The sequence below is a fragment of the Alosa alosa genome, chromosome 2 (assembly GCF_017589495.1).
Source record: "Alosa alosa isolate M-15738 ecotype Scorff River chromosome 2, AALO_Geno_1.1, whole genome shotgun sequence".
Taxonomy (NCBI): Eukaryota; Metazoa; Chordata; class Actinopteri; order Clupeiformes; family Clupeidae; genus Alosa; species Alosa alosa.
Window position 1 is genome coordinate 11,657,494 of NC_063190.1, and position 21,055 is coordinate 11,678,548.

The 21,055-nt window shown below is 45.6% G+C and overlaps 1 protein-coding gene across 1 annotated transcript; it reads right to left on the minus strand.

Annotated features, from left to right (window-relative positions):
• Positions 1–1,429: 1,429 nt before the first annotated feature.
• Positions 1,430–20,732, minus strand: ltn1 (listerin E3 ubiquitin protein ligase 1). The gene is made up of 30 exons (XM_048237230.1): positions 20,570–20,732; positions 19,878–20,084; positions 19,671–19,769; positions 18,810–19,040; positions 18,663–18,715; positions 18,312–18,492; positions 17,787–17,960; positions 17,029–17,219; positions 16,538–16,685; positions 15,318–16,166; positions 15,110–15,151; positions 14,702–14,906; positions 14,256–14,495; positions 13,290–13,443; positions 12,860–13,010; positions 12,424–12,643; positions 11,782–11,932; positions 10,791–10,895; positions 10,441–10,571; positions 9,686–9,821; positions 9,183–9,327; positions 8,465–8,678; positions 7,745–7,982; positions 6,887–6,967; positions 6,035–6,221; positions 4,802–4,973; positions 4,366–4,586; positions 3,509–3,703; positions 2,661–2,828; positions 1,430–2,313 (listed from the first exon to the last, which is right to left on the minus strand). The coding sequence occupies exons 1-30, from the start codon at positions 20,609–20,611 to the stop codon at positions 2,251–2,253; spliced, it is 5,394 nt and encodes a 1,797-aa protein (XP_048093187.1). The 5' UTR covers positions 20,612–20,732; the 3' UTR covers positions 1,430–2,250.
• Between the last annotated feature and the right edge of the window lie 323 nt (positions 20,733–21,055).

Consider the following 21,055-nt stretch of genomic DNA (forward strand, 5'->3'; position numbering starts at 1 on the left):
TGCCATGGCCTGATGAGGAGGGATGTTAGTTTCATGAAAGCTGTGCTATTCATCATTGTCAGACCACAATGAAGGGTCTAGAAAATTCAGTACTATTTGATAGCGCAGTGGAACATTTTTCTTGTCAGTGTGTTCATTTTCTGATCTGATATAATGATATAAAAGACTTGCTCACATGATGGTATGGCATAGTTCCAAATCTCCAGGAAGAGTTTCTCCCTCCCTACGAGCAGGTCATTATGAAGGCCTAATTTATAGTGTGGCAAGTCCTTTGGAGAAGGAATTAAAACAGCATCAGAGTTTGATTCGTTAACGCAATGAACCATTTTTAACCTCAAACTCGCAAACACACACGCACGCACCCCTACAAAATGTAGTAATTTCTAAGAAATAATGCTGCCATCTAGTGTCAGAGATGCATAATTTGTCATATTCCCCAAGGTGCAAATTGCTCTTTACATCAGTTGAATTTAGTCACTAAAGGTTAAAATCCTCGTTAGCTTAAAGGGCCGGTGTATAGCATGGATGAAAGATCAATCAGCGGGTATTACAGAGTCTCTCAATGATTGCGCCAAAGCACTGAGATAATGTATTCATTTTTATAATGATTCCAAAACAAGCATCTCTAATGATTGCAAAGAGGCCATTAGGCAAATCAATTATTCAAACAGAAAGGAGACAGACCAGACCCGATAAACATGAGCATTTGGCTCTAATCACAGCAATCTAATTAGGACGTTAGTAAGAATGAGGACAGTTTTTGTGAACCCATTAATTAATACTGACATTTTGAGTCGTAAATAAACCTGAAAGTGCCCGTGATGGGGAGAGAGGTGGGGGGGAAAAAGTTCCAGGAGAAAGTTTTTGTTTTTTTCCTGACTACAGTGTACAGGCAGTTTGGAGAAGAGCATAAAACAGCGTTATGAGTCCCCTCCTACACCCCTCCTGCTAAAGTCAGCTCAGCTCATCCTTGACAGCCACCACTTTCTTTTTTTTTTTTCTGTCGACTATCTGCCGCATTAAGTGAGAGGATGATAGTATTGGTGGCAGGTTATGGATACATTTCTTCTGTGAGATGGATCACCCCTCTGCTGACAATTCAGTGCACTTGTGGCTCATTGTGGTCTTAACTAGTATTGATTTCCATCACAGATAAGAGGGCCAAATCTCTAAGAGAACGTTTAATCTCTGCGAATCCCACCTCCTCTGCTTGGATGCTACATTGAGTCCAAGCCTGAGAGCACAGTAAATATATTAGTAAATAAATCTCATCCAGTCTCTTGAGCACATCTGGCAGTAATCCCACAGAAAGGAAAATAAGCCCAGAAGAGAGGAAGGAAGATATATATAAATACATTAAAAAGAGAGAGAGAGAGAGAGAGAGAGAGAGAGAGAGAGAGAGAGAGAGAGAGAGACACTACTAAACAGATAGCATGTTTCCATTTAATAATGCCATGTGTCCAGAAACAATTAACAACAAAAAAATAACAATAAAACATTAAATGGTAAAAACTTGGATCTGACCCCATGGTCTTCCATAAGCTTGTTGCTCTCTAGGAATTCTAGGTTTTTAGGAAATTGCCTCTGGTACAAAAAACTAGGTGAGACTGCAAGAGTTTCAACTAAGAGTTTCTGACATGTCTCTATAGTAAAACTGAACAGTGAGCCATGGAAGTGAGTGGTACTATACATCTTTGAGATAAAGCAAGTTTGCATTATGATGATAATCACTTTTATTTGGATCCATGATTGAATTAAAAACGAGAACCCGTTACGCAACTATACACACACCTCATTTGTCCATTCAGCATCCTGGCTATGAAACAAAACCTTTTCAAATTTTTTTTTTCATTTACTTTGTTCAAGTCAGCATTATTCTCAGAATTGCTCAGGAACGCAAAACTGTTGCCATGACGACGTCTGAACAAGTTGACATGGTGTTCTGTGCAGTTCTGCTTAGCTGACAAGGAACAGAGCCAGACATGATCCCTGGTTCATCCTGAAGAGGGGAAAATAGACGGGGGACCTTATGAAGACCTGTGAGGGTCAATGTTCTGTGGTTCTTCAAGTCAATTCTTTCTTCTCTCCTTGTCCATCTCTGTTCAAAGGTATACAGTTCCTTAAGGGTCTTCACCACGACAAGGACTAGACAAAGATCTCTTGGCACAGCTGACACTAGGAACAGAGGGTCTCTTGGTACAGCTGGCGCAAGGACTAGAGGAAGGTCTCTTGGTACAGCAGGCACAAGGACTAGAAGAAGGTCTCTCGGCACAGTGGGCATGTGGATTTGTTGCTTGAGGTGAACCATTTATACTGTAAAACAGAGAGAAGTGGAGAAAATATGAGAACACATTTATGAACATGAAGCATGAATGAAGACTTGCTGCCGGCAGAAGTGCACAGATGCACTGCAATGCAAACTGCTTTTCAAGTACATTTGGTAACCAACGAATTCTATCAAGAACTCAAAGTGTAAACACACACACACACACACACAGTAATAATAATAGTGCATAGTGCTTAATTTCTCACTGTTTTTATGTGTTTAGATAAAGTTGTCTGCCAACTTAAACACATATTTCCACTCATCCACACACACAGACACAAATAAAACACACATATTTGCCAGCATCAGCAGTGCACCACTGTGCATGACTCACCAGGCAGGCAGAGTGGAACTTCTTCTTGCAGGTGCGGCAGGCTTTCTTTGGCAGTGAGTAGTTGGAGCCGTGGATAACGGAGAAGCAGATCATGCAGTCCTCCACACCCTCGAAGCGCTTGTCCACGTTGTTCTTCCACAGCGCCAGGCCCTCCATGATGCTCCCGTTCTACACACGCCGGAGAGAAAAGATCATCACGTCAGTGAATGATTACCATGATTGATGTTTTCGGCATACTGTTTTAATAACACTTGACTTGGATAGTCCACCTACGGACTATGCATATGTTTTTTGACATTCAACTAAAAACTGTTGTTGACCAATTAATGAACATCACCTTGACAAAACCCGACACCTAACCCTAACTGTAACCATTCTTTTCTTGCATAAGTGTCTGATGCCTGTGCATGGAGACGAGGTTTAAGAAAGATGCATACAGGTGTGTAAGCATCACACCTGGTGCATTAGGTAGGTATAGGAGGATAAAAGTGCATGGGCATCTCACCTGGTGCGTTAGGCAGGTATAGGATAATAAAAGTGTATGGGCATCTCACCTGGTGCGTTAGGTAGGTATAGGAGGATACAGGTGTGTAAGCATCTCACCTGGTGCGTTAGGCAGGTATAGGAGGATAAAAGTGTATGGGCATCTCACCTGGTGCGTTAGGTAGGTATAGGAGGATACAGGTGTGTAAGCATCTCACCTGGTGCGTTAGGCAGGTATAGGAGGATAAAAGTGTATGGGCATCTCACCTGGTGCGTTAGGTAGGTATAGGAGGATACAGGTGTGTAAGCATCTCACCTGGTGCGTTAGGTAGGTATAGGAGGATAAAGGTGTATGGGCATCTCACCTGGTGCGTTAGGTAGGTGCTGAGCTGGAGCATCCAGTTCCTCCACTGTTGCACGGCGACCCCGACACGGCGGCCGCTCTCCACAGAGATGGAGCCCAGCGGGTAGTTCTGGGGCAGCTGGATGACCAGCTCGATGAAGATGTCGTCCACCGAGTAGGTGGCGATCACCTCCCGGGTGGTGGTGCGGGCCTTCACCTGGGTAAGCAGGACAGGAAGAACAGAGTCAGATCACAGGTTTCTGGCTCACTACTACAAAGGCAAAAATCAGGTCAGCCTTAGGATATACAAAATCTCTCTCTCTCTGTCACGCACACATACGCACACACACACACACACACACACCACACACGCACACTTTTATTTGGACTGACAAGAAAGCTAAAAGAATCAGACATAATCCAAATAATGATAGAATCGATTATGAATTTGTAAGCTAAGAATCAACTCAATAGTCCACTCAATACTAATCTAGATAATAGCGCACCTAAATAAAGGTAATAGCATCGCTTTTATACAATGTACTCGCACACACTCTGATACACTGATAGCCCGACTCCCTAATACATGAAGCAGTGACATGAGCTGAGTAGTCCCTGCTGAGAAGAGAAGAGAAGAGAGAGAGAGAGAGAGAGAGAGAGAGAGAGAGAGAGAGAGAGAGAGAGAGAAAGAAAGAAAGAAAGAAAGAAAGAAAGAAAGAAAGAAAGAAAGAAAGAGAAAGAAAGAAAGAAAGAGAAAGAAAGAGAAAGAGAGAGAGAGAGAAAGAGAGAGAAAGAAAGAAAGAGAAAGAAAGAAAGAGAAAGAGAGAGAGAGAGAGAGAGAGAGAGAGAGAGAGAGAGATTTAAAGGGGCATGACTTACCGTCATGCTGTCGAAAGTCTGTGTGCTAGCGTGCACGGAGGCGATCTCCTGCGCTGAGAGCACACTGCTCACGTAACGGCTGGTGAACCGGTCAACGGTGCTGACCACGCGCTTCTCCTGGCTGTTCCACCACAGGCGCACCATGGCAGGCAGGTCCTTCAGCGCACCGTAGTACACCGAGCATGCCAGGTGGGGCACCTCCCACTGCATGGAGTCCACCTCTGAGACACGCAAGACACACACACAAGGCATTTCAAGGTGTTGCTTGTAGCAAATGTTTTTGAAGCATTATTATTTCTATTCAAAAACATGTATCCAGTGTCTGCCCAGACATTAATGTGTGTTTGTGTGTATAACATCAGTGAGGAGTGGAAAATGCTCTACACTTCACAATATAATTACAAATATCACAAGCACGTTCAGCAACAGAACTTACTGCTCACTGAGAGGGATATCGGCTCAGTGAAGAAGGTCTTGTACTCTTTGCTGCTGGCCTCGGTTCCTTGTCCAGGGAGAACCGGGTTCTCAGGCATGAGACGGAACAGGTGAAGCAGCAGCTGATGCAGTGAGCGGCTCTTCTTCAGGTACTGGGAGTACTGGACACGCAACTGTGGATCCAGAATGCACTCCCAATCAGCGGTAACAAAAGAGTACCGAATTGTGACGTTCCGTTTCCATGACGGCCGTGTCACTGGATCTAAACAAACTTTTTTAAACAATAACAACGCCAAACAATGGCTCTTGTCCAGGCTCTGGAAGTGCTGAGCACACAGTTGTGATAAAAGACACCACTCAGATCAGCCATGAGCTTAGACAGGGTTCCCACCCATTTTCACTGACAACATTTCAAAACCTTTCCATGACTTTTTAATGACCTTGAAAGAAATTTCCATGACTTTTCAATGACCTTGAAAGAAATTTCCATGACTTTTCACGACCTACAAGTACAAATGTACCACATGTTGGGGCCAATTATGCAAGAGGTGACAATATTGGATGAAATGAGAGTTTGACAACATTTCTTTTCCCGTTATCTAAATACATTTTCACTGATAAATACAGGGACTAGTTGAACCTAAACTTGAGATTTTACTGGGGCACAGCAGTTCAGTACTGGGGCACCTGAACCATGACTATTCCAAAACTTTCAATGAATTTACTGAATTCAATGAATTTTCCAGGCCTGGAAAATGGAATTTCCATGGCTGTTGGAACCCTGCTTAGAGACCACTGTGTGATAAAACAAGTCATAATCATTATTATCATCACTGTTGCTATTTTATTAAATGTATTAAATATTTATTATTATTATTATTATTTATTATAAAATATACTGTTCCTTTAATACCATCACTACGCAGCAGTTTTAAGAGCAAGTTAACTACTGTTGGCATCAACTTCAAATTCATTTAAATGATATATGGTCATGTAAAGGATGGCTAAAAGCAATTACCATTCCTACTAGGCATCCAGGCTATGCAGTATATACTGTAATTCTGTGATCCGTAATGAAACACCCCATTAAAATGTAAGAGTACAAATTTAAGAAAAACCTTCACAGTAAGGCATGGTGAACTACATCACCAAAAAGGTTTGCATGCAAGGAATCTTTTTTCCATTGCCAACCGATGGTAGAGTTAGCAAGGTTTTGCAGCATAAAAAGTCTTACATTCGAGGGAGAGGCCTTGAAGAAGGTCAGGAGGAGCTTCCAGGCCAGCAGGTATCCCAGAATGCAGCAGTGCTCCACGCTGAGCGGCTGCACCACGGCAAACTCGCCCACCTGCACACCAGCCAGAATGTTCTCCAGCAGCTCCTCTGTGGCCGTCAGGATGCTCATCAGAGCGGCTGGGGGTGACCTATCACACACACACACACACACACACACACACACACACACACACACACACACAGAGGGAAACCCATATTCTTAGCGCAGCAAGACTACATAACTTAATGTGCCCATCTCATTTAGCATCAAATATTAAAATTAATTTTTGGACCATATATTGCACTAGTGTTGCATGACTATGTTCATAGCTTCTTTGGTACAATGATTTTTGGAATGGTACAAATACACCTTGATAGAAACTGGAACAGGCAGAGCCCTGAACAGGTGTGTCTCTGAATCAGGTGTGTTTCATAGTCAGCTGCTCTATGGGCAGTTTATAGACCTCTGAAGTTCGCTTACAAAAAAAGCTGCCATCTTTGACATCCGGTATCTGGCGATTTTTGCTATGGGAAAATAACATGGGGATTTTGAATTATCGCACCTGTTAAACTCTAGCGGGGATGAAAAAGTCTGAAATGCAGACATTTTCCTGAACACACTTTTGTCCTTTGCCTTCGAGTGGATACTGTGATCTCCGGTACGTGAAGGTGGCCCACTTAGATTGCAATGCAACTTGCCATAGGTAGTTAGCTTCAATTAACAACCGAACCTCCTTATATGGGCAAAGATTTTGCCGTTTTGGTTCTTTTTTGTAGGCAAACTTCAGAGGTCTATATTGAGTAGCACACTTACAGGCTTGGCTCCTCCCCATCGTCCTCTTCTGACTTGCTGTTGTCACTTTCAGTGTCACTCTCAGGAAGCTGGGGCATCACTCTGGAAGGAGGAGATTTAAGAAGTCACTTCACTACATGTGCACACATATGTTTACGTGGGTGTATGTATGTGTGTTTGTGAGTGAGTGAGTGCGAAAGAGAGAGAGTGAGTGAGTGAGTGAGAGAAAGAAAGAGCGTGTGTGTGTGTGTGTGAGAGAGAGAGAGAGAGAGAGAGAGAGAGAGTGAGTGAGTCAAGTAATAGTTCTTCTCCATGTAAGTGAATGAGAATCATTTTTTCTAAGAGTAAAAAAAATGTTGATGGGAAAAGTGCTTTTTGCCAAAGATGTCCACCGACAGAAAACCGGCTCCGTTCCTGTTCCCGAACCAACATTTGAACCGGTCGGAGCATTTCGACCAAACAAAACACGGTTCAGAACGTGCCACTTTGGTTCAGAGCTTGAACCAGAAAACAATTGTTTTTTCCAGCGAACCGAAGTGCACGTGTCATTTTACCGTTCAGATGGGAGAAGACCATGAGTAAACAAAACTAATCAACTAGCATTACACTGTTGACGTTGACTAGCATTTCAAACAGCTAATTTGAGCTGTTTTTACGGGACAACTGTTTATATTATTCTCCCGTTTATGTATCTCATTAACTTTTGATTTGCATGCAACACCCATTGTTGATGACGCACCCTTGGTTCGGTTCAAAACTGGTGGAAATGCGGGCTGGTTCACTAGATAGCACCAAGGTTTCAAAGAATTCTGAAGGGAACCGGTTCAAGAACGGGTTCGCTGTCGGTGGAAAAAAAAACGCCTTCTGTGTGCTTCTCACTTGTTGAGCATGTGGTAGACGCTGAGCTGCAGCGGGCGGGCCTTGAAGAGGAGCAGTGGCGTGAGCGTGTTGAGGAGCGTCTGCTGGACGTCGGGCAGGTTGCTGCGCTGGCCGGCCACCAGCCGCGCCGGCAGCTTATTCTCCAACAGCTGCTGGACGGGGATGTGGGTGAGCGCCTCCCCCACCGCACGCACCGCCGCCAGCGGGAACAGCGGGTCGTCCGGCTCCCGGAACACCTCTGCAGGACAGCAGAGAGGACAGGCAGGACACAGCAGACAAACAGGATGGTGTTACTAATAGTTTTCTTTACTGATGGTTTCTAAAGAAAGTTACCGGGAGAAGTGCAGAGAAACAGACAAATGAATCACTTCACTGCTTCCCATGTTTAAGAATAATCTATAAAAACAGAAAGATACTAAAACATGTAGCTTAAACAAAACATGCAACTTGGACAAAACCTTTTGCCTAAATAACAGGCTTAGGTAAGACTCTATCACATAACTCTTCGTAAATAATTACTGCATCATTAAAACCAGTGAAGCACACCTCTTAAACACACTTTTATAACTCACAACACCAACTCAAAACCCTAAGCCAAGTGCTATATATCAGTGTTTTTCATCACTAAGCAAGTTACTCTTCAAAACCACATGGTAGTATATGTCTTAAAGGCTCTGTTGGCTTTGCTGGGGGCCAGAGTAAAAGGTGCTATAGCCTCACCTGGAATTTTGACAAGCAGGGGCAGGAGCAGGCTGTTGATGCCCTCGGAGAAGAACTCCTGCCACTCAGTACACAGCTCCGGAGGCAGCTGCTCCACCACACCAGGAGGGGGTGCTGTGAGGAACGCAGTGAGTCGTACAATCAGCTCACACGTCTCGCATACAAACAGCTGGACCCAGGGGTTCCAGAACACGGCAGTGTTCTCACTGGCTGTCTGAGGGGGGACACATTGAGCAAGGCAATGACCATCGACTTTCTCTATGTTCTCCAAATACAATATCAACATTTCAGACAGACACACAATTTTTCAAGTATACTGTAGGAGGGACTAACAGTCAATGAGATGATTCCAGTTACTTTGTTGTCCATTTAGACAGCAGAAACAAGATACACAGTCATGTTGTGTATTATTAGTTGAGTAGTTGTTCATATCACAAGCAAATTTAACATGTTTAGGAAAATTACTGACAACAGATGTTAGTCTTACCTAGATGTGATCATAATCCTTATGTCCCTTTCTATCAAGTTATGACATTAGGTTCTGCACTCATACATAATTAATGAGGGCCACTTCAAAACATACACTCTGTCCAAACAGTCTGAATCTGCAAGGCCACACACACACACACACACACACACACACACACACACACACACACACACACACACACACACACACACAGATATCTCGTTGCCGTGACCTAAGATGACTGCGTACCTCTAACCAGGCGAGCACTGAACAGAGCAGGAAGTCCCACTGCGCCTCCCGGAGGATGGTGGGGGAATGACTCATCTGCCAGGACAGGAAACGCATCATTTCCACCGTCAAAGACAGATCTTCAGCAGACACTTTTCCCAGGTCACTAAGAGAAAAGTCAGACTTGTTAGATCAATAGAATTTTATACTAACATTAACATTCACAACATAAGATTAGATTGCAATGAACGCAGAATGAAAAGAAAGAAAGAGTGCACATATGTATGCATCAGTTGAGATGACAATAGGGGGATTCGACTTGGTGTAGCCGCCTGCAGCCATCTTAAGCTGACTGCATAATGTGATTATTTCTGAGCTTCTAATGCGTTTTCAAACCGGAATTGTGCATACATCATGGTTGAAAATGTATTAGAATCTCAGCTACATCAAGTCGAATCCCCATAATGCCTCTTCCAGACGCTCATACAAGCGGGCATTGTAAACAGCCATAGCACTGCTCTGACCTGCTGAAGAGGAACCAGTCCTCTTTACTGTTGCGCCACTCCATCATGGTGGCCAGGGCAGCCTGCAGCACCTCATTCTCTACAGGGGTGTCCGCCCCCAGGCAGCAGTGCAGGACTGCGATACTCGCCGACACATCTGGAGGAACCGGAACAACATTAATGTTTCATCACTTAACAGATGTTGTTATTATTCTAATTGGACAGGATATTGGCCATTAGTATGTGCGCTCCCTCTTGAGTTCAGACCCAGGATTTTGGCATTGTTAGCACATAACTCTACCAGTACTGCTCCAGTAATATTCAAAAGTAAATGTAAAATAATATTTAAATGTAAATCAGGTTTCTCGGCCAACTATCCTTGTGTCTACAAGGAATTTGGTCTCTGCATTTATCCCATCCGTTAATTAGTGAAACATACACAGCACACAGTGAACACACAGTGAGGTGAAGCACACACTAACCCGGAGCAGTGAGCTGCCTTGCTACAGCGGCGCTCGGGGAGCAGTGAGGGGTTAGGTGCTTTGCTCAAGGGCACTTCAGCCATGGATGTGGGCATGAGGGAGCAGTGCTCAACCACTTCCCCCGCCCAGACCCTTCAGTTACAAGCCCAACCCCTTATCAGTAGGCCACAGCTGCCCCATAATTTGCCTTTATTAGAAGTCAAATTAGATTCCATAATTTTATTTCATAATTTTCAGTTGCATAACAGTACCTATTGTTCGCATCAGTAAGCTCTAAAATAAGGAAGTGCTTACTGTGGTTGCCGTCCTGCCAATTGAGCAGTTCAGCGATGGACAGAGCGGTCAGAGACTCTCTCTCATCCCTGGACAGGGATGGACACAACACCTGCAGCGTGTTTACACTCTTCTCTGTGAGAGGGAAAAAGCTGCAAAAACACAAAGCATGCACGATCAAGTGTACAATAATGATTCTTGTGCAAGAATGCAAGATAAACAAGACATATTCAGCATATTTAGAACAAGAGTCTAATCCAATGTAATTAGCTGTAATGATGCTTATCAAACAAATCAAACACCCAAATGCTCAGACTTTGTTTAATTAATCTATTTATGCTTGTATTCATTTGTAATGAGTGCCCATTTACCTCTCCACATTCCCATAGAGGCTCTGGATGTCAGCAGGAGTCACATCTCCAGTCTGAATGTAGCTACAGAGCGTCAAAGCCCACAGGGAACCCTCAGTCAGAGACCTGAAGGAAAGGAGAGGAGAGGAGAGGAGAGGAGAGGAGAGGAGAGGAGAGGAGAAGGGTTTTGGGTCACTGACATACTCTAATACATCTTTCTGTATAAAAGACATGTAGTAATGACATGAATGAGATATTTTAAACTAGCGTTTTGGGATGATAGATTTGGGATTGAAATTGGATTCTATTTCAAGAATTTAATTGAGGTGTTTCCCTATGGGGTATGCCCCTCCAAAATGCCTTCTCAAGCCTCTGCTACAACAGCCAGGGCTGACTGAAAATCATGAATTACACAGTATATCAAAATGTGTGCATTAGAGCTCTGCACATATCCCAAAGGGAGATGGGTTTCTTGATATCAAGAGGCATAAGCGAAATGATTAATCTGGAAGTCAGCGTGAATTTACCCCATCCACAAAATTTGAGGACAGGAAATCTGGTTTGTTGTCACTCATTAAGAAGTCTATCTGGTTAAGATGCATTCAGGCCAATGAAATCGTTTGGGTGGGCTTTATATGATGAAGGACATATGAGCAACAGTGAGGCAGTCATCCACGTCACCTGAGCGCACTTGAGTTGGTTTTGTTTATGACAAAATCACTGCAACTGGAGAAGCAAGATGTGTAGATCTATCCCGTTTAGATCTATTGCGTCTTACACGACAAGATATTGACAGCGCAATAACTTTTAAAAAGACAAACAGAAAACGGTGATTAAGGCATTTGGCATCCTCAAAATTTGTGGGCGGGGTAATTTAGTCTGCAACACGCCCCATCATCAAATCCAAATGGCGTATTACTAGACTCAAATTCTGATAGGAAGGAAATGATAGAGAACTGGCCAACAGTCACTTACAAAACTTAAGCAAATGAACAAATAGTAATGAGTTTACCTTGTGAACAGTGTCTGTAATAGATGAGGGCTAATTTTGTGTACTCTAGTGATGAGGTCCCACTCTTGGAGCATTTTGTGGAAGTCAGAAACAACGGAAGGAGAGTATTCCATCTCGGAACACCACTGGAAAGCATACAGGATTTCGGCAACTGGTGACAAGACACAGCAAGACAGAGATGCGGTTTCTGAGAAATGGACAAATTCAACGTGCAGCCGAGAGAGACAACTTGTCTCATCTCAACTCGCGTCAAGTAAACTCAGATCATTGCAAAATTATTATGCATCTGTCCAAAGGTCCCTATTAGCTCCCTATGAGTGGGAGAGGGAAATAATACAAATGAATACATGAGCACACAGCTACTCAGAATTCAATGGCATTATTAAGAGAAGCAATGCACTGAATACCACCAACCGATTTAGAAGAAATAAATTTGGAGATTAAGCAGTACAGCTTCACAGCTAAAGGCTAAACTCATCTTTTTTAAAGTGCACCAATCAAATAGTTATTAATATTTATTTCTGTTCTGGTTGTTTTTTAATTATACTATTATTCTATGTTCTAAGTCATCTGCTAAGAGACCAGAACCATAAGCAGGATGGGAATGCTGCTCTATCTGTGGGCAGTGATTCCATGGCTCACCCGTGTGTTTGAGCGCCGGCAGTTCCAGAGCGCTGGCGGGGTCCTGGGCGTCGCCCTCTCCACTGGTGGCCTCGGCTGCCGTGCAGATGACCTGTCCCAGCAGGGCGGAGGCACAAAGGTGTGCGGGGAGGCGGGCGGATGTGCGGAACTTCCAGGCGTCCATACAGGGGTAGGCACATGACGCCCGCAGCCTCCCAGAGAGGAGGGGACTCTTCACCCACTGAGGGAGGCAAATAGGATCACATGGGAACCGATATATGGGAAAAGGCTGTGTTTGGGTTTCATCAACAGCAGCTCATTCATTAACATGTATCTTCATATCTACGTGTAAATGTATCTTCATAAAACTTTACAAGCTAGTACAGTTATGTCGAGTCTGGCTACAAGCTGGTGTCAGAAAGTGAAACAGGTAAGGGCGCAGGGCAAGGCTACACACCTGTGGAGGCAGGGCCTGCCTGGTCTTCCTCCACTCCTCCTCAGAGAGGCTCAGGCAGTGGATGAACTGGGACAGGAGCTGGCGTCCACTCTGCTGGACCGAACACAGGTGCTGCACCAGGCTCTGGACCGCCTGCACCAGAACCTGGAGACTGGGGAACAGAGAGAACACACAATGCCTTAAGGGACCTGAGGGGTTCTAGAGAGGTCTCTACTTATTCCGGTAGTTAGAATAAGAACCGTATGTGAAACAGGTTGGGTGGTGAAGTCATGAGGTCATGAAGTGTTTAATGTTGGATCATAGATAGATCATATTTTCTGTTGTATGCTTTGCTTGACACCCATGATGTAGCCGTGGAGAACAGTCCAAAGGGTTTAAACTCTGATAGGACTGGACATTCCACAGCTGCTGACAGAGGCCAAATCCTGACCTTTTGACCCCCAGTGAGGAGCTGATGAGTTGGGTCTTCACCCACAGGGCCACACTCTGTAGAAAGGAGCCCTCCACCACCTTCGACTCCTGCAGGTTCACCAGGGAGCCAACGCCAGCAAAGCAAGCATGCTTCAGCTTCTGGAGAAGGGTGTCTGAGGATCACAAATCAACAAAGAGAATTAGACATATCCACAATGAGCTGTTTGTTTTAATAATATAATATAATATAATATAATATAATCACCAATCCTAATAATATAAAAATGAACTCTAACTAGATGAAGGTCGACACCCAGTCCTGCACATTCTCTCCACAAAAATACAGTAAATCACGCTTTTCAATTTGTCTCCATCCCCTATTTTTGTGTATGGAAATGAGTGTGTGCGTTTGTGTGAGTGTGTGTGCCTGTGTGTGTGCGTACCTGTGTGTGTGGGTGTGTGTAGCTGATATGGCCCCCCACGAAGGGAATTCCACGAAACTTGGAATGCATTCAGAGGGTGTCATAAGGATCCTACACTTCAAATTCCGTGCAGTTTTGAACCAGTTAGCTGCGATTACAATGTCTCGTTTTTGCCTTTTAATTTTTAACTAGGTGCCGAGACCAACATACAAAAATAATTTGGTCATCCTAGGCCCTACGGTTCCCGAGATATTGACAGAAAACTGCGTCCGGCCTACCCTCCTTTCGGGGGGCCATGTGCGGCGGGGCCGCGACAATCAAAACGATTAATGGTTCCATGTCATCCTTGTTGGTCTACATGCCCAAGTTTCGTGCACACCGGCCGCTTCGCTAGCGCAGCGGTCACAATAATAATAATATTTAAAAAAAATATTTTCAGGGTAAAGAGTTAATAAATAACATATATCTGTGCTAAACAGACAGATGTAAATGTGGATAATGAAATGAACAGTGCTCGTGCATTTGTTCATGTTAATCCAAGCTCTGCATAGCACGGTGCCTACCTGAGAGACAGGTGATGCTCTGGTCCTGGGCACACAGCTGGAAGACGGTGAGCAGGAGCTCCTCAGCCGAGGCCAGCAGGAGACAGCCCTTCACCGACGAGAAGAAGTTGGCCGCCACGTCCGAGATGAACGACACCAGCGGCTCCATGTTGCCCGCGTCCGACATGCCCTTGGCCTCGGACAGCGTGGCATGAAGTTTATCGATGATCTTCTCAACATACTCCTTCCCTATGAGGGTCTCTGTAGATAAACCAGCAAACCAATCAATACAAAAACATACTTGTACTTCATTATACTTATACTTCATCACTAAGACTTCAGCTTAAATGTCAAGAGCAATTCCATAATGAAGGTACTTGGAAGGATAACAAACAGCGTGAGAAAATCAGAAAAATGCGATAGCAAAACAACATCTGGATGACATCTGGATCAGCTCTGGCACCTACCGTTGTTGTGCTGGTGAGACAGCACCAGGCTGATGAGTGCCCAGCTGTGTGTGTGTGAGGAGGAGGAGGAGGAGGAGGAGGAGGAGGAGGATCCACGCAGACCCCTCGCACACAGCACTGCAGCCAGACCCACCAGACACTCGCCCAGCACAGAGCCCTTCAGCCAGCCACGGTACTCCTCAATACACACAGCATCAGCAGAGGCCTGAACATGGGAAACAGAGCGAGAGGGAGAGAGAGAGAGAGAAAGAGAGAAAGAGAGTGAGAAAGATAAAGAAGGAAGGGGCAGATGTTTTAATTTTTTATCCATTTAATCTATCAGGTGACGAGACTCTACTCAAAAGCACAAGTTTTCCAAAACACATTTTATGCAGGATGAATAAGAGCATGATTTAATTGTAAGCCCACCTTCTGTATGATTTGTAGGATGACTCCCCACTCCAGGTTCATCTGTAAACACAAAGAGGAATGCAGGAAATCAGAGTCAGAGGAATAACACCAAAATCATATGAATACAGTAAAACCCAAGACACGCCCATGACTGTCAACAATTCTTTTGCGAGAAAATACATTTCCATGGGTTTTATACAGTTCCTGGTGTAGGCCTGGTCCATACCGTGGTGATGTGGTTGAGGATGCGCGTCTTCTCCTCTCTGGAGCTGCAGCAGTGCAGGGCACTGAACACCATGTCCACTAGGAAGTCTGTGTCCTTCCTGCCCTCCTGCCTCAGCCAGTCCACCACCCTCAGGAGGAGGAACCGCACAGCAGGGTTGCGGGCCAGCTCCGCATCCCCCAGGCCCAGGCCCTTCCCCTCCGCCTCCTTCCCCGCCGTCTCATCTGGCTGCAGCAGCACCTGGAAGACCTGCCGCGTGGGGAAGGCGCCCAGCAGCATAGACAGGAAGTGGAGGTGGCGCTCCGAGCCGCGCTCCGTCACGTGCACCATGTTCACCTCCGCCAGCTGGCACACCAGCTCCACCAGGTGCCCGCTGGTCCTCTGCGGAGGTGACCCGGACGACTCCTGCCCAGCTGCAGTCTCCTTTGGCTGGGGCTCCTGGGCCCGAGCCTCCTGGGGGACCCCATCCTCGCCTACCTCTCCTCCCTCACCGGGCTCCCTGGCATCCAGGCTGGAGAAGGAGATCTTGACAGACTTCTTCTTCCGCTTGCCCTGCCTCCAGGAGCCGGACTCGGGGTTCTGGGTGACCCGGAGCAGGGCGGCGATGCCCTCCAGTGCGTTCCGGTCAGGCTCCTCGCTGTCCACGTGCCGCAGGCACAGACGCCCCAGGCCCTCCCAATAGTCCAACAGTGCCCGCTGGAAGGTGGCCTCCGTGCCTGCTGGCGGGTCATCCGTGGTGCACGCGGGCGTAGCCCTCTTCTCCCAGGAGAGCAGCATGTCAGCTGCCAGAGGAAACAGAGGGCCAGTCTGAAGGGACGTAGTCTCCAGGGCCCTGTCCATCAGTGGCAGCAGCTGCACACAGAACACAGGCAACTGTCAAAGCAAGCTCTAACTGGGTCGGTCTGTCTGTGTGTTTGTGTGTGTTTGTGTGTGTCTGTGTGTGTGTGTGTGTGTGAGTGACAGAGAGAGAGAGGGAGACACAAAGAAAGAAAGAACGAAAAAAAAGAAAAAAAAAAGAAAGAAAGAAAGAAAGGAAGGAAGGAAGGAGACCTAATTTCTACCTTTTCCTTATCATCCATCCATATGATAATTCCAACATAATAATCAACCAGCATCAACCCATATTAGAAGCATGCTGAATGTCAAGTAATCAAGTAATGAGAAAGCAATTGTTTTTTGCTGTGTCTGTGGTGTTTAAGGTCGTGTGATGAGTGTGCTCTGACCTGGTCAGCAATGACCATGCTCTGGACACTTTTCTGCTCCTGATCCTCCCCAGCATGCTGCACCAGGCAGTAGCGCAGGCACTCCACGGTGGCCACAATGATGGCCGCGCTCTCCGAGGGGCTGGACATGGCTCGCTCGCTGGAGAGACTGAGACAGACACAGATGTAGGGTTACAATCACACAGGCACACTGGAATATGGTTCCCTACCCATGCACAAAATGATGCAACACATACTTAAATGCAAAAAACAACCATCATAAATTTGCTTTAGTTTTGTTCATAAACTACTGTTGACAGATAGGAGTTCTTTGGGAAATGTATCCTTCGACTTAGGTCTTGTTACCTTTTTCCTTGTCCAATTTAATTGTGGGATTTAGAATAAGGAGATGAATATCTTCCCAAAGAAAGTCCCTTTGTATAGCTGACACTTTTACATCAGCTCACACAGCAGAATGATGGTCATTGACTAGTCGGGCCGCCCATGCCTACCCAAGGATGATGTTTGTGAAGAGGGTGGTGTAGAAGTCCAGGGCGGGGGTGGTGATCTCCTCGGGCAGCTTGCTGATGAAGGGCAGCAGGTTGGGGTGCAGGGCCGTGGCCAGGCCTTTGCCCCCCTCCTTCAGCAGGGCCCACAGCTTGGGCAGCACCCCTTTCCTGGCGTTCACATGGCTCCAGCAGTCCTGTAACAGCCAGAGCAGGGCTTAAAGCACAGCATTTTTTGGACTTGAATTCCAAACATTTTGAAGCCAATATGACAATCTTTTTTTTGTGTGTCTTACGCGGCCTGGTCCAAGCCTGAAATTCCGGCACATCCACAGAACTATTAGCCTGGTCCTTACCGCCTGTGACTACGTTTCTCTTCGTCAAATTTTGGCCGGAAGTACGTAGGATGGTAACACCAGGCTACAGAACTCTAGTCTGATGCAGCAACAATACTGTTTCCCAGCACTGGCCTGACACACAGCCAGGGAGAAGCCACAAATAATACCACAGCACTGCAGTCTGGCACAAGCAAAGGCAACAGCTGAGTTTGCATTTGGGCTATAGTCTGGAAACATTCCTCTGAGAGGAGCCTTGAGTGCCAGACTTTCTCTGTACAAACATTATTCTCACTATTATGCAAATAAATGTTTAATCAGCAGTGAGAATAACATTTGGTCCATGTTTGGTCCAGTTTTCAAATCAGGGCCTCCTGTGTTAGCATAAGTCCAGGCTCACTCCACAGACAGACAGACAGACAGACTTACCGTGATGCCTGACACCACATGCAGCACGGCGGCCCAGAGAGCAGGCAACACCACCGGGTCAGTGTCGTCGATGCTCAGGAGCACAGAGGAGCAGACGCGCGGGCTCTCAGTCTGGACCAGCTGGGGCACCAGCTCACACAGACACGCCACCACCTCAAAGAATGCCCCTCGGACCTAGACACACACACACACACACAGACACACACCAAAGCTTACTTAGTTCTACTATAAAGAGAAGAATGTATACAAGCCTTGTTCAATCATGTTCACAATGTCTTGGTGTGTTATGGCAATCCAATAACAATCACAGTTGTACCATCAACATACCTATGACATGTAGACTGACTGACTATTTAAGAAAAAGTGCATTTCCTTCTTCCTTTTTTAACACTGAACAAAGCATCACTCTTCAGTTAGAAGAGTGCCTGTGTGTGTGTGTGTGTGTGTGTGTGTGTGTGTGTGTGTGTGTGTGTGTGTGTGTGTGTGTGTGTAGCCTGCTTTCAGTTCATATACTCAGATGCTCACCTGAGGGGTCTTGTGTTTGCTGTACTTCCAGAACTTCCCCTGGGCCAGGAGCTGCGTGAGCCGCTCACCAAGGGCGTCACGGTCTGCCTGGGACAGGTGTGTGAGGAGCCTCTTCAGCGCCAGCAGCGAGCTGGTCAGCAGGCGCATGTACTTGGCCTCCCGCTCCTCCTCCGGCACGTTCCTGAGCAAACCCCCAGAACGGTTAAATGGACCCTACCCGTCAACTGTTCCTCAAACCAATGAGGGGATGATGATGCATTGGTTGCAACATTATCAAAACATGTATTGGTTTATGCTATATTGCATCAGTGACTTGATTGAGAGCAAGAATGTAGACAGTAAACAACTTACTGAGGATCACTTAAAGTGTCTGCCGTTTCTTTCAACAGGTTTTCCTGAAGTACCTATGCATAAAAACAGAATAAATGACCAAGTGTTAGAGGAAACACTTCAGAAGTGTTTTTACTGCTCATCAGAAGTAAAAGAGTGCGGACTTACAGAGAGAACTTCGTCCTTGCAGAAGCTGAGGGCCTCGGGCTGTTTGTTGAGAGGGAATGCTGCCTGGAATGCTACACTGGCCGCCGAGGAAGCCGGGGTGTATGTGTCACACTGGGCGATCAGCCAGTGACCCATGATGCTCTTCAGATATGGGGCGAGGTTCCTCTTCACTTTGAGAATGAGCTGCTCAAACGCCTGCTGTGTGGCCTCACGTACACGTCGGTCATGGTCCTGGGGGTGAAAGATAACTTAACAGGAAACCAGTCCACTTTGTGGTGGATGTTCATGGTAAAGTTAACATTAATGTTAACTTATGTCGGTCGAGTTCAGATCAATTAATCTTTAACGTCATACGTTTGTTGACTATGTTTGTTGTTTGTTGACTAACTTACAAAAATCTTCCACGGACAGTCTACGTTAACATACACGTCCCGGTGAAGGTAACGTAACGTTAACATTGCTTGCCGTTTTTTTAACAACCCAGAGCATGCTGACAACCTAATAAGTATAAGTATAAGTATAAGTATATATACTCTTTTGATCCTGTGAGGGAAATTTGGTCTCTGCATTTATCCCAATCCGTGAATTAGTGAAACACAAACAGCACACGGTGAACACACAGTGAGGTGAAGCACACACTAATCCCGGCGCAGTGAGCTGCCTGCATCAACAGCGGCGCTCGGGGAGCAGTGAGGGGTTAGTTGCCTTGCTCAAGGGCACTTCAGCCGTTCCTACTGGTCGAGGTTCGAACTGGCAACCGTCCGGTTACAAGTCCGAAGTGCTAACCAGTAGGCCACGCCTGCCCCTGACTGCCTCAGAGCATCTGGCGGTGTGACTGCAGGAGAAGGCTGGACCCCTTACCACTGATATCTTGCAGTATATTCGTGGCCAGTACGGAAGCACTCCTTTGACTACATCTGGTTCTCTTTCTTGACACATTGCGCCAAATTCCTGTACAGCCTGAAAAGAACAGATAGCTGTGGTTAAGAAGGTATTAAAGATGTTACAAAGCAGTTGTGCTTTGAAGTACTTAATAATCAACACTCGTCTGTGCAAGTCTGTGCTTACCTTTAACTTTGTGACAACATCTCTTTTTGACAGCTTCCGTAAAACCAAGCGGAAGTCTGCATCAACAAGGCTGTCTATGTCCTCAGCACCATGGACAGCTGGAACATAACCAGGGTCGTTTGATGTAGAGACTCCGAAACCGACAAATCCTGGAACTACCCCACCCTCCCGCGCCAGGAGTTCAGCGGCGCGGCCACTACTGGACGGCTGCAAGGGGAGGAAAATGTTCAGTAATTGCAGTGGGTCAGGGAATCATGTCGATGACTGTGTTAGGTGACAAGCCCTAATTACTATCTTTCCCACGCTCCCCACAATAAATCAATTCCAAACACAGCATACAACAGCCTCAATAAGTGACGTCAGCGATGACCAAAGTTGGATAAATTAAGTTTAAAGTGGTGGAGCTGTGAAAAAGAAGAGTCTGAGGATCCCATAGGGAAGCCTTGCTTTGCCAAACTGGTTATGATTTTTTTTTCACATGTAACATGACAAGACATTATAGGGTGTCACTATTAGATAGACTAACTGGGGGAAACTGAAAGACCAAACAAGTTATTTAACTACCTGCCGAGCTAGCAACTGCTGGTGAGCCAATACACTGCTAACGTTACCGTTACTAACGTTAGCTTAGCTGAGTTTGTTATTATACAACCGAGCAGTCCCTTGAGGCAACATATATGCACAGATCTTACCCGAACGTTTCCTTTCGTCCTCTGTTTATTCTTCCCTCCCATTGTTCCCTTTGTAATCTGCGCGAATAAAACTTATAGGAAATCTGTGTTTAGATGAAGGTAACTTGTCCATAAAGTCGCATGGACTATTTTAAAGAGCGCGTCATTGACACTCGACACGGAAGTACGTTGAACCGGAAGTTGATACGTACCAACATTACATAATCACGACTCGGCAAAAGTCTTTTTTATTATTAGGCTATAATAAATTGTACTGTATGGAAATTGTCATTAGAATATTTTGCTTTAGAACAACTACCCTATGTCTCTCTGTATAGACCCTTTCAACAATAAAAACAAAAATAATGCTTGAACATTCTATTTGGGCCCCAATCTACTTCCTCTGCATTAAGATAACATATGGGATGTTAAAAAGGAAGTCTTGTGAGGCCAACTATGATGCTGATAATGGAACTCTCTTGAAAGGGTCCATAGAATGGCTCTGTT